Source organism: Capsella rubella, unplaced genomic scaffold, assembly GCF_000375325.1.
Source record: "Capsella rubella cultivar Monte Gargano unplaced genomic scaffold, Caprub1_0 scaffold_5, whole genome shotgun sequence".
NCBI lineage: Eukaryota > Viridiplantae > Streptophyta > Magnoliopsida > Brassicales > Brassicaceae > Capsella > Capsella rubella.
In genome coordinates, this window is record NW_006238919.1 from 5482657 (window position 1) to 5498340 (window position 15684).

The 15684-nt window shown below is 36.2% G+C and overlaps 5 protein-coding genes and 1 pseudogene across 7 annotated transcripts in view; 4 read left to right on the plus strand and 2 right to left on the minus strand.

Annotated features, from left to right (window-relative positions):
• The first annotated feature begins 1866 nt into the window (after positions 1 to 1866).
• LOC17886362 (protein FATTY ACID EXPORT 2, chloroplastic) lies at positions 1867 to 3647 on the plus strand. The gene is made up of 3 exons (XM_006291724.2): positions 1867 to 2350; positions 3048 to 3182; positions 3304 to 3647. Exons 1-3 carry the CDS (start codon positions 1912 to 1914, stop codon positions 3441 to 3443), a joined length of 714 nt encoding a protein of 237 aa, XP_006291786.1. The 5' UTR covers positions 1867 to 1911; the 3' UTR covers positions 3444 to 3647.
• Positions 3648 to 3840: 193 nt separating this feature from the next.
• On the plus strand, positions 3841 to 5342 carry LOC17886028 (annotated as a pseudogene).
• A 102-nt stretch (positions 5343 to 5444) lies between these two features.
• On the plus strand, positions 5445 to 8355 carry LOC17886963. Of its 2 annotated transcripts, XM_006291163.2 has the most exons (9): positions 5447 to 5786; positions 6011 to 6214; positions 6327 to 6384; positions 6505 to 6567; positions 6712 to 6787; positions 7133 to 7248; positions 7360 to 7449; positions 7780 to 7911; positions 8005 to 8355. In XM_006291163.2, exons 1-9 carry the CDS (start codon positions 5530 to 5532, stop codon positions 8137 to 8139), a joined length of 1131 nt encoding a protein of 376 aa, XP_006291225.2. In that variant the 5' UTR covers positions 5447 to 5529; the 3' UTR covers positions 8140 to 8355. The 2 variants fall into 2 exon arrangements, with proteins under 2 accessions (XP_023638452.1, XP_006291225.2); XM_023782684.1 differs by lacking the exon at positions 8005 to 8355 and having other exon boundaries at positions 5445 to 5786; positions 7133 to 7259; positions 7780 to 7866.
• Positions 8356 to 8652: 297 nt separating this feature from the next.
• Positions 8653 to 9561, minus strand: LOC17886523 (gibberellin-regulated protein 8). 2 transcript variants are annotated; one of them, XM_006292365.1, is made up of 2 exons: positions 9480 to 9561; positions 8653 to 8837 (listed from the first exon to the last, which is right to left on the minus strand). In XM_006292365.1, the coding sequence occupies exons 1-2, from the start codon at positions 9559 to 9561 to the stop codon at positions 8653 to 8655; spliced, it is 267 nt and encodes an 88-aa protein (XP_006292427.1). The 2 variants fall into 2 exon arrangements, with proteins under 2 accessions (XP_006292427.1, XP_023639231.1); XM_023783463.1 differs by having other exon boundaries at positions 8653 to 8840.
• Positions 9562 to 10931: 1370 nt separating this feature from the next.
• On the plus strand, positions 10932 to 13889 carry LOC17885769 (protein AIR1). Its single transcript, XM_006290770.2, has 7 exons — positions 10932 to 11303; positions 11469 to 11600; positions 11709 to 11870; positions 11968 to 12126; positions 12391 to 12507; positions 12647 to 12943; positions 13036 to 13889. The coding sequence occupies exons 1-7, from the start codon at positions 11025 to 11027 to the stop codon at positions 13564 to 13566; spliced, it is 1677 nt and encodes a 558-aa protein (XP_006290832.1). The 5' UTR covers positions 10932 to 11024; the 3' UTR covers positions 13567 to 13889.
• A 76-nt stretch (positions 13890 to 13965) lies between these two features.
• Positions 13966 to 15684, minus strand: part of LOC17886348 (indole-3-acetaldehyde oxidase) — a 5026-nt gene continuing 3307 nt past the window's right edge. The window contains exons 7-11 of the mRNA XM_006293265.2: positions 15029 to 15684; positions 14857 to 14952; positions 14671 to 14769; positions 14363 to 14552; positions 13966 to 14277 (exon numbers count right to left, since the gene is read on the minus strand). The exon at positions 15029 to 15684 is cut by the window's right edge and continues 17 nt beyond it. Coding sequence (XP_006293327.2) covers positions 14048 to 14277; positions 14363 to 14552; positions 14671 to 14769; positions 14857 to 14952; positions 15029 to 15684 — 1271 coding nt within the window. The 3' untranslated portion in view covers positions 13966 to 14047. The remainder of the gene's footprint in view (positions 14278 to 14362; positions 14553 to 14670; positions 14770 to 14856; positions 14953 to 15028) is intronic.

Consider the following 15684-nt stretch of genomic DNA (forward strand, 5'->3'; position numbering starts at 1 on the left):
AATTTCTCTCATTCAGGGTAACATTAGGGTTCCTGAGAGGGAAAGCATAGCCCTTGGCGCTTCCTTCATCCTTGTTATCAACCATATCGAATGTCCACTAAAACTTGCAAACAAAAGGAGAGTCATTCAATCATATACCAAACTCAAAACAGGCCATATAAATTCTTCTCACTAATGAACAAATTAACCACCAGAGGACATAGAAACAACAAATCCTTATAAGTTCCATTCGAATCCAATCATATAAAACATAAGAAACTTCTAGAAATATCATAATGATTATTCTCCAATCCACGATTATTCACTGTTCTAATGCAACCCTATAACCATCTTAAGCAACAATCTAACAACGTGAGAGGCTGAATGTATCAGAGATACACGAAGATCACAGATCCATCCTCGATTTCTTGATTTACACAAATCAAACACTCGAATCACCCAACTACTGTAACATGTACTAAGCTATCAAATCGGAATACCCCAAATAGAATCGAAAAATCGGATAATACTAATCCAAAACAAAACAACTAAATCAATAGATTGATCATCAATCAGCGAAGAACAATCCAAGTTCCCAGCGCTCAAAACGAAACAGACAAGAAAGAAAGGAAAAAGAAACGCAAAAATCAAACAAAAGCGATCTGATTCAACAAGCAGCGATCAAAATCAAGCACCATTAACACCAGAAGATAAACAAAAAAAATGACCTAATCGACGGATTTCGAAACGAAAACAAACGAGAGAGAAGAAGAAGAAGATGATTTGGGGATTTTGTTTTTTTCGACAAAAGAAAAAACGTTTTCTTTACCCCAATATTGTAACGAATCAGACGCGGACACGTGGCATAAGACTCGCCCAGAAAAGAGTCTTACCCAGCATACGGATGGGTCTTACAAAACAATTGTTTGGATTATAATCCAATTAAAAATTGCAATAAGGCCCGAACGGATAGCCCGTTAAAGTTGCTCTAAGTAGTCTAAGTAATCTAAGTAATCTAAGTAGTAACTAAAACAAACACCCTCTCTCCTACTTTTCTCCCTCATATTGTTTCTGTATTCTTTTTCGTCTTTAATTTGTGCTTAGACCCTTAACTCTCTTACTCTTGGTCTCGAACTTTGTCAACATAATCTTTTGATAATGCAGTTTACATAGAAATAAACAATATCACAACGAAAATCAAATGCGATTGAAGAGAAATATATCTAAATTGCAACAATGGAGTGAGTGAGAGATAGATTAAATCAGAAATTTGAAATCGTTAAGGAAAAAAACAATGGTTAATTTTACGGTGTTTGAAATACTTATAATCTTAACCCCATCCACATGGACATGTCCTTCTTTTGTATTTAATTCCCTGCAAACAAAAAGCTTAAAAAGTTAATTTATACATTACCTATATCCACATATACATGTCTATTTATACTTACACGACTTGTTAACAAGTGTAACATATATTTTATGTTTTTTACGAAATTGGAATACCAAATGCACGCTCAACATTTTTTTCGGAAAACATCATAATGTATGGCAAATATTGTGCCATTTTGGATATATATCATCTGTGAGATAGTATAATTCACATTATATTTGTATTATATTTGTGTCAATTGACAAAGTAATTTAGTTCTGGAAAAGGCTCAGGCCAATTATATGTTCCTTCTAGGAGTAGTTATCTTATAATCAAACAAAATCTTACCATTAATCCAATCATACTGTACAATAAATTATAAATTTCATAAATGAATCGGACCGAAGTTACCTATTGCAAAGACCTTAATAAAAACCGGTTTACAAACATGACCAATCAGCCGGTTTAGGTTCATTATTTTGATTAATGTTCTTCTTTGATTTTCTCTGAAACCAAATTAAAATTAGTCGTTAAACGAAAAAAAGCTTGCGAAGAAGAAGAAAATGGCGGATTTGGTTTTGAGTTCCTCTGCACAGTCCTCTCTCCTTCACGTCAGACCTAATCTCTTCTTACTCAATACCTCAACTGCTTCACCGATCCGAACTCTCAGATTCCTCAATTCCGATGGTTTTCATCCTCTAGCGTTCGCATCTGGTCATCGACGACTTCCTCTTACTGCTGTAGTTCACTCTTACTCGAAGAAGACGATTACTGCTAACTGCGTTGGTTCAGGAGTCAAAGCTGTTGAAGTTGAGCCTACGATCGATTACGGTGGTGGTGGTGGTGGAATTGGGGGTGATAAATTTGGCGGCGGTGGTGGAGGCGGCGGCGATGGGAATGACGACGAAGGTGATGGTGATGAGGAGGAGAGTGATGGAAAGAAGAATACGCCTTTGTCTATGTCCCAGAAGTTGACTCTTGGTTACGCTTTTCTTGTTGGAGGTGAGATTCAATTTTACTATTTGTTGAACCTCTAGGGTTTATACTTGGTTCCTTCTTTGTGGAATCCATGATTTGTATAAGGAATTAGAACTTAGTCATTTGTTTGGAACTTTTAGGGTTTAGGGGTTTACCTGATTCTTCATTTAGACCTTTAAAAAATTGGGATTTTGTAGATCCACCATGATTTCTCAGGGGATAGTAGAAGCATCACAGTTTTTTTTATCGGGGATGAGAAACTGATTTGTATTCTTGAACTGTGGTGTTTTAGGGGAATCCATATTTTGGATGATTTTAAGAAGTTGATGCAGTATTTGCTTAACTTGATGCTTTTACGTAGTTGCTAGAGATTGGAGATGTTACTTGAGTTCTGCTTAACTTGAATGCAATAATAAAGGTTTCTGGATGTGACTGTGATAGCTTTAGGTTTGAAATTGAAAAGTTCCTTGTCCTTGTTGATGCCTTTTAAGACTATTTTTATGTGGTGATGTTACTAATTTGTTTCAGATCGCGACGAGTTTAACAATCCAGATTAGTTCTGTCTGTATCTGTATGCTTATTAGGTGAATTTGAACTCTGATTTTATCATGGACTCATAGATAGACTGAAACGTATTTTAAGAACACTGATGTTATGCTTGCCTAGAGAGTTGATGCTCAAACTCAGATGAACTGTTACATGGTTTTGACTTTTGATGCAGTTGGTGGACTGATGGGTTATCTGAAGAGTGGTAGCCAGAAATCACTACTTGCAGGTGGACTGACAGCTGCTGTTCTACTCTATGTGTACACCCAGCTCCCAACAAAACCAGTTCTTGCATCAACCATTGGCGTAGGTAAGTAAAAACATATATAATAACAGAGTAGTTCCGTGTCATGTCCTCACATCTGGTAGTCATACCTTATCTTAGTTAACAATTTGCTAAAAAGTTGTTAACACCTGCGTTGTTTAAAAAGTGATGGCGGGTGCATTAACGTGGGTGATGGGAACCCGATACATGAGATCGAAGAAGATATTTCCTGCGGGAGTCGTATCAATCATGTCTTTTATCATGACCGGAGGATACATACACGGTATCATGCGTAGCCTTCACTAAGCAGCAGCAGCAGCCAACACCCTCGAGTCTGTTACAAAGCGTTTGTCTCTGACCTTTTTCTTCTTTCTGTGTGTCTCACGGTGTAAAGCAGCTTTGCTACTTTGTTTTGTATGAACCATCTTTGTCATCGATTTAGCTCTGTGGCCAGAATCCAAACTTAAAATGTGTTTTTAATTTTACAAGTTCATGAAAATATTAACTATCTTGGACAATGGAGTTCACTAAAAGCTATTCATTATCAAACGTTACCAAAAAGGAAATTACTAGATGACTCAAAAGGAAGCCCTACCGAGAGAGATCCATTATCCCGTACCATAGAAGCAACCTTTCATCGCCCTTCACCATTGAAAAAATCCCTAAAATTTTACTTAGGCCACTAGGGTTGGATTCTGTGTCTATGGCGTCGATTGATCATCTTCCTAATGATCTTCTTGTCCAAATCTTGTCCTTACTTCCTACAAAACAAGCTGTGACAACCTATGTTCTCTCCAAGAGGTGGAGGACTCTGTTCTGGTTCCGGCAGAGTCTCGACTTTGACAACTTCGACCGCTGGCAAAGTCTCGACCCTGATGACTACGACCCTCGGAACTCGTCAATGATTGAAAGAGGGAACAATTTCATGGATTTCGTGACCAGATCATTGGATAATTTGGCTTTCCAAGGCGGCAACCATGTAAACAAATTGTCACTTAAACTTATGGAAACATTTAGATTTGGAGATCTCATTGACCGCTGGATATGTAATGCCTTGGAACACGGAGTCCATGAGCTTCAACTATCCGTACGGTCTCCCCGAGATCATTACCCATCCATAGTATTCACAAACACAACACTGGTTAATCTGTCATTGGGAAAAGAGTTATACATCCCAAGAATTCCTTTGAATGCATCTCTCCCAACACTAAAGATTCTCTTCCTTGATTCAATCTATTTTAAAAGATTGTCAATTATCTCATGTGTTACTCGCTGCTTGCCCTGCACTTGACGAGTTAACCATACATTCTGAGTTTCTTATTGGTAGAGATTTCATATCCAGCCAAACAATCAAGACACTCTCAGTTGTCTATGACGGTGATGTTTTTCGGGAGTCGTCTGGCGTTAAGTCCCTTGACACACCGAGTGTCGTGGACCTCTACTACTCTGATTGTGCTAGGCCTCATTCTCCACATTGTAATTTGGATTCACTTGTCAAAGCTACACTAGAATTTAGTTTCCCTAACAGGGACAATCGATTTGACATGGATGTGACAGATATCATCAATGGAATACAAAACGTCAAGACCCTTCATTTGACTTCCTCTGCTGTCGAGGTCAGTGTCTCAATGTATGGCCTCTCTGTCTCTCATCACCTTTTGGTACTTAAAGAAACATGAAAAACACTCTCTTTGTGTATCTTTTCAGGTGCTTTCGGCTTGCTGCAAAGGTGGACTACTAATGTTCAACAACCTCGTCGATTTAGTCTTTTCGAGTAAAAAACGAGGTTGGAGAGTGTTTCTGCCACTTCTACTAGAGCATTCTCCAAACCTAAAAACTCTCCTTCTCTCAGTACAAATCAAAACCTTACTCTATATGTATTACTTACTATGGCATGAAATTAAAGTTTTCTCGATCCTCTTAACACTTCAGGACCTGCATCGTTACACATTTGGGCGAAAACATCGGTTCGTAGGAGTTCGCATTCCCACAAATAACCAAGTATATACCCTCAGAATCATGGAGTATCAAGGAAGTGTAGACGAGCTGAAACACATCACACACTTCTTACTCAATATGAAGTGTCTTGAATTGTTGAAAGTTTATTTTGCAACTACAACGAATGACCCCAAAAAGGTTCAGCTCACAGAAGATTTGTTGAAGCTTCACAAAGATTCAACTAAGCTCAAGATACAAGTCATGTGATGATCATCACAAGTCAACTAAACTATTTATAATCAAAATTTTAGTTATACATGTTCATGAAAAAATAGTATTCACTATCGTGGAACCATTTGTGTTCACTAAAGCTAATTCATTACCAAATTTAAAGAAGAAAAAAAAAAAAAAAAAATTGAACCTTTACGTTTTGCTTTCGTCTTTCTCCACAACAATGGAGTTTGCTTTAGCGACTTCGAGTTTTCTGGGTACTCAAGTGATTCCAGCGACTCTGTTCTGCAAACGAGTTCGAGCTGTGTCTCTCACTGTGACAGCGAGTGGCAGTTACAATCGAAGTAGAAACGATAAGGTTTACACGAGGCTTGACACTTGTTTAGTCATCCCTCCTCCTCCTAGATTCAAGAAACCTCGTGCCATTGTTAAATTCTTGGGAGGTGCCTTCGTCGGTGCTGTTCCTGAACTCACTTACAGGTACTGGAGATTCAAATAGGTCTTATCGATGATTCTGAGTTTTGGTGTTTACTGGGATTGGACTAGTTTGATTGATCATTTCAGTGCTTAGGATAAAGAAAGGTTTTGACTTTGTAGATATGGCTTTCTTTAATTTCATGGGTTTTGCTTAGATTTGGGTACATGAGCTTTTTGTAATGGTCTTGAATTGATTGGTAGTTCCTTTGTGGCTGTGTGATGTTTAGTTACCTCAAGGAGTTACTGGCAAAGGAAGGGTTTTTAATAGTATCAGTGCCGTACAATGTTACATTTGATCATGAACAAGCTGCTAAGCAGGTTTATGAGAGGTTCAATTCATGTTTGGACAAGATTGTCTCATCAGGAATTCCAAATGCAAATTTCAAGGCTGAAGATTTAGCTGACCTTCCTCTTTTCTCAGTTGGTCACAGGTTGGGAAACTTCTTAAGTAAATGTGTTCACTTCTCTTTGTATGTGTGTTTTTGCTCGAACCGTATGAATTTTCTATGTTCTGAAGGCTGACTACTGTCGACTTTTATGCAGTAATGGTGCACTGCTACAAGTTTTGACCGGAAGTTATTTTTCTGAGAAGATACCAAAGGTTAAGGTTACTTGTGAGCTTAAGTGTCAATATCAGTAAAATCAGCAAGATTAGAGTGAGAACCTTTTCTTTGTCTTAATTCTAAGCAACTGTGACAAATATGTTCTCTCTCTTTTAAAGGTTAATGCTATCATTTCATTTAACAACAAATCAGCGACAGAGGCAGTTCCGTATTTTGAGCAGGTGATATCTTTTGTTTGGTTTAGAATGTAATAGTTATATTCTCTTGTCATTGTTCTCCTACGCTGTCCTATTTAAACCTTCATTATATGATTCCAAATGAGACTATGATTTTTTGTATCTTAGATTACCTCTGTTTCTCTGCAGCTTGGTCCTCTTATTCAGCAGATGATGCCAGTCGTGGAAGCTTCTCCAGTATATGAAATGGCTCGAAATGCTTCAGGTGTTACTACTTACGCTACAAAGTTTAATTCGAATGTCCTCTCAAATAATTTATTTATTAGAGATTGCTAGTAGAAACAGTTTTAGTCTTTCTGTCCATTGAATCTTTAGCAAAAAATAAGAGAACTTCTCTAGTTCCTGTTCATATTGTCCTGTTTTATCCTTCTTTGACCTTTTTCAACTTGGATAGTGCGTCCAAATTTATCCAGGGATATGATTTTATGTTGACATAAGCTGTAGGGCAATGCCTTTGATCTTTTCTGTCTCACCTATGCACCAAAGAGACTTTAATAAATTTTGTGAAATCAAAAGAAGCTATAATCTTTGCCCTTGTGCTCACTTACAGGTGATGTGTTGAAACTTTTACTTGATACTGCTGGGACAACGATTCTAAATAACGATCAAGAAGCTCTGAAGTCATTTACTAATTTGGTGGATCAATTGCCCTCAGTATTTGGTGAGGTATTTCTTCAGTAAGGACTTCTTGACTTCATGTCGAAGATTGAGCTTTTGTAGTTCCCTTGTAATTGGCCTAGGCATTATAAATGACATTGAACTTCTCCTTCTTTGAAGGTTGGACAAGGGGTGTCGGAATTTCGGCCGTCACCACTTGAGAATCGCAATCGCTTCAAGTGCTCATACAGTGTTCCACACACTTTACTGGTAATGCTCACACAGGTTCATTTAGAGTTATATGAGCTTGATGGTTCAAAGATATTATTACTAAGTGTAGATTGAGCCTGTTCTAGTCAAGAATTCAGTGACATTCCAATCATTAAATACTTATATAATCATCTACCAGAAAAACCAGTTCTCGTTATAGAGATGTTTGTTTGTTGCATTAAGTAGGTCGACTGAAGAGTGAACCAACTGCTAAGCAAACTGTCATATCTGTACACATTGATCTAGGAAGCATAGAAGTGAATAGTTTGTGTCTGGTTGGAACCAGCAATCCTAATATTTGATCTTGGTCTACTGCAACATTTGTCGCAGGTACAATTCAACTCCGATGCAATCGATGAGACTGATTTGCTTGAAGAAACCCTTAGGCCTAGGATAGAATCTATCGGCGGTACACTTGAAAAAGTCCGGCTTAGTGGAAACCATCTGACACCTTGCATACAGGTAATACACTAAAGCTAGTACATCTACAGTTAACAACATTGCTCTGTTTTTTTTCTCCATCCTGTTAATTGGGTTTGATTATGTTCACTCCAGGACCCAAAGTGGCAGATTGGGTCTGTTTACACACCAGCAGACGCTGTGGCTCAGGCGCTAAAGACGATTCCTCTTAGCGAAACTCGAGTTCTTTCGAGAACTATCGCCGACTGGTTTAGACAGTTTGAGAATTGACCTGTCTCATGTATTGAACGAAGCAATACATGAACAAGACCAGCCTTTGATCATCTTCCGAACATACATCCTTGTCTGAACCAAAAAATAATATCTAGAATATGTGTATAGACATGTATATACAGTACATTGGGGAAGCATAACAAAGATTTTCATTGTTAATCACTTTCAATGCAATTAGCTACATATTATAATTTTCTTGTAGATATTGACAAATGAATTTGTAGACATTTTCCAAATAAGCTTTGCATATCTAAAGCTATGTGTCACTCTTTTTTTTGTAGTGATTGAAATATTTGACAATTTTTTCGTCTCAGTAAAGATAAAGCTGAGAGATATATAAACCTTGATATGATTTATTCTTGATGTGTTTAAGAACAAGATAAAAGTTTTTAAGCTCATAGATTGTATTTCATACATCAAACAAAAACATGATTAGACTTTTTACATATAGTAGATATCAAGCCTGCGATGAGTATATGATAAATTGTATATCTTCAAAAACATGCATGTTTAAGGACACTTGGATCCACCTTTGGAGTTAATCAAATCACGGTAGCAAGGACACTCATCTTTGTTACCAAAGGTACCTGATGGAACACAGTTACACTTCTCGCAACATATATTGCAGTCTTTAAGACACTCTCCATGTGTTCTGTCTGCCTTTGCGCATCGCACATTGCACTTTCCATCGCATGCTGCTAATTCATTAAGCATTACATATAAAATGTTAGAGAATTTCAAACAACTATATAGTAGTTTTAATATAATAAAGTAACTAACAAGATTAAGTATGTAGGCATGACCAAAATATAATTATAACTGGACGGTAAACCGTATAAAACGGTTAAAAACTATCATTGTTAACTGTAAAATATAAATCAGTCACGGTTATAAAGAAAATACTAATCATAACCGTTTGTCATAACTTAACTATACGGTTAACGGCATAGTTAACCGTATGGTTAAACGTTTTATAAATTATTTCATTTAAATAGTGCTTTAAATGGTTTGATGTGTCAACTTTAATTCTAATCCACTCCATTACTTATATCCATTAATCAAATAAAAAATGATTTATTTTAACTAGTTTAGGTTCATGACTATTAATTTAATTATTTGTAGGTTTTTTAATCAAAAACTCATTTATTTAACTATTTTACTATAAAAATCCGAATCATATCATTACATATATTTTATATTATAAAATAATTATTATTTAATATATAATATTTTGTCCATGATATTAATTGTATCATAATCATCACATAATCATAACCGTATTTAAGAAAAATTAAAACTGTAACAGTGGCATGCCTAAGTATATATATAACACTTACCAGAACCAGCGTTTGAATGTACGAAAAGAGAAGATGTGAGGAGAAGAGAGATCATGAAGAATTGTGCGACCATGAGCTTCATCTTCACTTTTTGGTTGATTTCAAAACTTTTATATTTATTTATCGACAAAGAGCAAAAGAAAATTTGAAGATTGTGGAAAAAATAGTGATGATGAAATATGGTTACAATGGATATTATTTATAGTGATAATTTGAAGTGGGTGGTTTATTATTGTTATTATTTTTAATTAAAAAATAATAATAAAATATTTCTTACTTGTTATGCCGATACACATTTGGTTAATTATATTCACATACGTAATAAAACGTTATTCATAAATATTGAAGGATTTACTTCTCGTAATCAGTATTCAAACATTCATGGATTAGAAAATTTGTTTCTCACATAACATAGATATTATCTATAACATAAATCCAAATTCCATGGTTTTATGTGAGATTTGAAAATATTTTACAAAAATCATATGATCTTCGAGAAAATCATCAAAATCATTTAAAAACTCCAAAAAAACTGAAATCACTTTAATTTCTACCTTGAATACACCCCCTTAAATCAAATCCACAATTTTTTTCAATAACAGTGGATTTTAAGATGAATTTTGAAACAATTAGTTCAATAACACTAGATTTCATGCGATTTTTTAAAATCCATGTTTGAATAACATAAGATTTATAATTCCTACACAATCTTTTAGAATTCCACTTTGAATTATATTTGGAATAATATAATTATACATATGATATAATGATACTCTCACATACATTTATATCAGTTTCTCACGCATATCTTTCAAATCAACCTTGTTTTGCATTGCTAATGTTCCATTAACATGTTATTAAAAGCTACATTATTATATATCATGCTAATAAAATAGTTATATATCTCAAATAAAAATTGAATTCATGACGACCTGACTATTATTTTTATATATTTGATAATAATAAATGAATTTAGCACGATAAATATGAATTTATCACTTAAATCATAAACTTATCGCGATATAATATAATTTAACACCATATATTCATAAACGTATTAATACATATATTTTGTTATCGTGTTAATCCAATAAATAATCATCTAACTTATAACTATTCTTACTCGAACAACATCACCAAAATTTGATTTAAGAACTTATGCGTATATCGTTATACGTCATATTATTTAGTAAGATAAATAAATAGTTATACATTAAAATTGCAAACTCTTTTACTCTACTGTAATTAGGTAATGAATAGCATCGTCAATATTTTAAGTTCGAAAAAAATATTATGCTTAAGTTTAATGGCATTTTTTGTAGTTAATATATATAAAAAAGGAAAGGATGAATGTGTAAAATAAATTAAAAAGAAGTGAGGACTAAATATGAAATAAAGAAAAATACCACTCTTATTCAAAACCCTACTTTGTTAATCATCTTCTTCCTCCGGCGGCCGTATAACAAAAACTAAGGCCGATTACACCGTTCAATTCGATTTCTGTAGAAATTAGATTTTGGGTTTTGAAATTTTGATTCTTTAGTCATGCCGAGGAATGAAAAGTTCGATTTTGATGACGGAGAAGACGAGGGCAGAGAAGATCCAATAGCCATTAAAGAAAACGATGATGAAGATGATGATGATGAAGCTAATGAAGATCTTAGCTTGAAAATATTAGAGAAAGCTTTATCGAGGCGTGATGTTGGGAACAAGGTTGATTCGGATCTCTCTGATTCTGGTGTTGTTAGTACTGTGATGGTTAATGGAGGAACGTCTAAGGTTAAGAAGATGAAGAGGAAGAAGTTAGAAGCTGCTAATGAAATTGTAAGTGTGAATTGTTTCTCTTCTATATCTTCTCTCATTACAGTTTCAGTTATCGTCTGTCTTAATTGCTTTCTCTAGCTTTAAATTACATGTCTTTCATTTTTGCAATTGGAAAGTTTGATGCTTGTGTTTAATGCCTCTTGATTTTATTCTAAATTGTATCAGCCCATTGTTTGGAAAGACCAAGATGAGGAGAAGGATGTAGTAAAAGGTGAAGATAAAGATGATGAGGTTGAGAGACCTGCTGAACCAAAGACTGAAGAACCAGTCAGCAATTTAGTTTTAAAGAAGCTTCTTGTGAGTTGATTGAGTCACTGCCCTTTATCTCCCTTATGCTTTTTGGGTATCAAAAAAGTATGTATCTTTGTGATGATGACCATTGTTGGGGGTCTTGTGTTATCTCAGCGTGGAGCAAGATACTTTGACCCTCCTGATGCAGGTTGGGTGAGTTGTTATAGTTGTGGGGAGCAAGGTCATATAACTGTCAATTGTCCAACTCCTTCTAAGCGTAGAAAGCCTTGCTTTATATGTGGGAGTTTGGAACATGGTGCAAAGCAATGTTCGAAGGTTCGGTTTTAAAGTTTTATGGTAGACCATAGAAGTTTGAGGACTAGTCTCTTTTGTTGCATAGGGTTGCTGAGTTCATCTTTGCTTATTTCCACAGGGACATGATTGTTATATATGCAAAAAATCTGGACATCGAGCTAAAGATTGTCCAAATAAGTACAAAAGCGGGTCTAAAGGAGCTCTCTGTTTAAGATGTGGAGACTATGGACATGACATGATTCTGTGCAAGTATGAGTACTCTCCGGAAGATTTGAAGGTAGCCTTTTTTTCCGAGACGTTCATTACTTTTCTTATGGTTATTTCTTATACCTTATGTTATTTTCTAATTATTGTTTAAAATTCGGATAGAAAAGGAGACTGTTTACGAAAAGAAACGTATTATGATTATGTCTGGATATATTAGGATATATCTTCTATGACATCTGATTTTACCTTTCTTGAGTGTCTGATTGCTTTACTATAGTTAGATTGTAATGAAGGTCGAGTGGTAACGCTATCTTGCTGTATTTACTTTGACCAGGATATACAATGCTATGTCTGTAAAAGCTTTGGCCATCTATGTTGTGTTCAACCTGGGAATTCACCGTCATGGTCTGTATCTTGCTACAGATGTGGCCAACAGGGTCATACCGGACTGGTAAGTTATTGAGAATCTGATTTTGAATTAGCCAAACTGTCATTGATTGAGTTTGCCCTCTCTAAACAGAATTCATCTATTTTCATTTAAGTTAAAATAAAGATGCAGAACTTATTACTTAATTTAAAATTCTCTGTAGGCATGTGGTAGACACTATGATGAAAGCAACGAAAATGATTCTGTCAGTCCATTATGCTATAAGTGTGGGGGAGAAGGGCATTTGAAGCGTGACTGCCCTAACTCTTCCAGTGTAAGCTTTCCAGATAACAACAGGGAAGCCAGTGAATGCTTTAGGTGTGGGGAAAAAGGGCATTTCGCTCGTGAATGCCCTAATTCGTCGAGCATAAGTACTTCACATGGAAGAGACTCAACAAGTTTATGCTACAGTTGTAATAGAGTAGGACATTTCGCTCGTGAATGCCCCAATTCCTCCCAGGTACTACTACATTTGGTGCTTTGAGCGCTTCGCTTCTTTTGTTTTCTCTCATGTTATAAAGACTCACAGCGTAGCCTTTTTGCTACATATAGGTTTCTAAGAGGGACCGTGATACATCTACAACATCACATAAATCACGCAAGAAAAATAAAGAAATCCCGGAACACAATTCTACTCCCCATGAATCCAATGGGAAGACTAAGAAGAAGAAGAAGAAGAAAACACATGAAGAAGAACCGCCCCATACTTCACCATTGAAACGAAAACACAGAGGCGGTTGGATCACAGAGGAACCGGAAGAAGAATCTTTCCAAAGAGGAAAGATGAGTAGGCCAAAGTCTCCCATTACACCATCGGGTTATAACCTTAGGTCATCCACTAGACATAGGAGTAATGACTATAGATCGTCAACATTCAGTCCTGGTGAGCGTTTCCTGGGATCTCAGTCTAGTAGGCATCTCTCGGGTCCTTCACCATCAAGGCAGCATCATCAGCATCATCATCATCATCATCATCATCATCAGCATAATCATCATCAGAATCACAGTTATGAACCTGCACCATCAAGGTATGGCAGAACTCAACACTATAGTGACTATGGAGGGATCTCTGAACGTTGGTAGTATCAATTGATATGGTCAAGGTCAAAGCTGGACACGATCTAGCTTGGAATCTATTATGGTTGATGGTGTTTGCTGGGATCGAAGGTAGCTTCCCTATACCTCTTGTATTTTGATTTGGGCTTTGGGGCAGCTTCTTGTTGTTTTGTTCTCTTTTCATACAAAGGTAGTTTTGTTCAGTCCTCCTTTCCCCTACTCACTCAATTGCTAAGATTTTCTTTGGTTATTTTTGTTCTTTAATTTAACTTTTGAAGAGAATTTTGTATTTGTCATTAAGGATTATTGCTATATCATTTATATAATATTTGATAAATTTTTTAAATCAATTGAATTGGCTGGTTTTTGTTTTGTTCTCTCAAAAACAGTTTTCTTATTTAATCATCAAAATCATGAATGACTAGATTGAGACCAGAGATAAAGTACTTTGGAAGAAAGAAACAAGTACTTCTGTTCATGTAGTATTAATAGATATAATTGTTGTTGCTCACAAATTTGAGTTTTTGCGTAATTTCAACTCCAAATAGCTTTCAATGATATCTAGACCGCATAGCTCCTTCACAACCGGCATTGTAGCCGGAACAGGCAACTGAAACATTGAACCTGATGAAGCATCCTGACCTTTCCACATGCATAGCTGTTTGCGTGCTTCTTTAACGGCCTGTCTGGTGGCACAGTGCACCGAAGCTGCCAGTAGCAAAGGAGGCTCTCCTGAGGCTGCATTTTTACAAAAACAATATGATCATATTTGTTGATTGCAGTAAGTTTTCGAAATCTCTTTTGTGTCGAACGAGTGACTGACCTTTAGAAGAGAGTACGCGTTTTTCATGGGATCCACCGTTTAGTATTTCGACGTTGAACTTTCTAGGAATGGTGTCAACGGTCGGAATCTTGTATGTCCATGTGCTGTCTGTCAAAACCAGTCCTTCTGAATCTGTTATGTACTCTTCAAGCATGAAGAACCCAAGTCCTTGCACAAAAGATCCTTCAATCTGAAGAAGAAATACACAAAACACATCAACAGAAAGATTCTTCAATCTGAAGAAGATGCATACAAAACACATTACACAAAGAATCATTTGCTTTGTGTGCTTTCTTTATTTATATTACCTGTCCTAAATCGACAGCGGGATTGAGGCTTTTACCACAGTCATATAAGATATCTGTTTGTAGAACCGTAGTTTGTCCCGTCACAAGGTCTACTTCAACCTATTTACACCAATGAAGCACCAAAGTTACTCCATTTCTTCATCCAAATTTCAAGATTTTTGGGATAGGAAAACAAACAAAGTTTACCTCGCTGACAGCAGTACCATAGTTAAGGTACCGGATGGGAACATCTTCTGGAGTATACAAGTCACTGGCTGATAAGTTCACGGATTGAGCATAAGCCTGCGTATGGATGTAACAAGAAGCTCAGTCTTTAATTCGTTGCACCAATAATAAGCAGCAAATCAAGGAAGAATACCTGAGAAATCAACTTATTCCAGCTCATTGGACCACCCGATCTCTCCATTAAAGGTTTCAATCTTTTGACTAAGGTTTCGCAGCAGAGACGAATAGCTGCACAGCTCCCCTCCGATGTTGTGCTACCTCCTGTGAAATTTCCTTGGACCATGCTCAATGTATCTGATTGTACAACTCTTATCTTCTCTAAAAGATCTTCTGTTCCATCGCATTGTAGCATACCGAGAGCATAACTAGTCATCTGCTTCACCTTTGTCCATAGCCCTTGTCCTAGCTCGATTCCACCAACCTCAACAACAATTGTTCCATCGCTCAAAACACTTACTCTCCCTGGAGTTGCAAACATGGAAACCGGATAAATGATGGGTAATCGAGATATCCCTCGTTTTCTCCATATGCTAGACTCATTGAACTCTCTGACAAATGAAACCCGCTCATCATAGTTTGAAGATACGCCAACCTTATCCCACATCGAAGATAAAGTATACTCATGTGGTTCACCAGCACTATCCTTGTAGAACAGAACTAAGCTCTCATATGTATGGATATTAATCTTTCTTATTGTATCAACCTCCAAGGAGAGGCTAGACGCTACATTTTCGATGATGGCTTCAGCGATATATGTACCTTGCACGTCCCCAGGGGATCTCATGATTG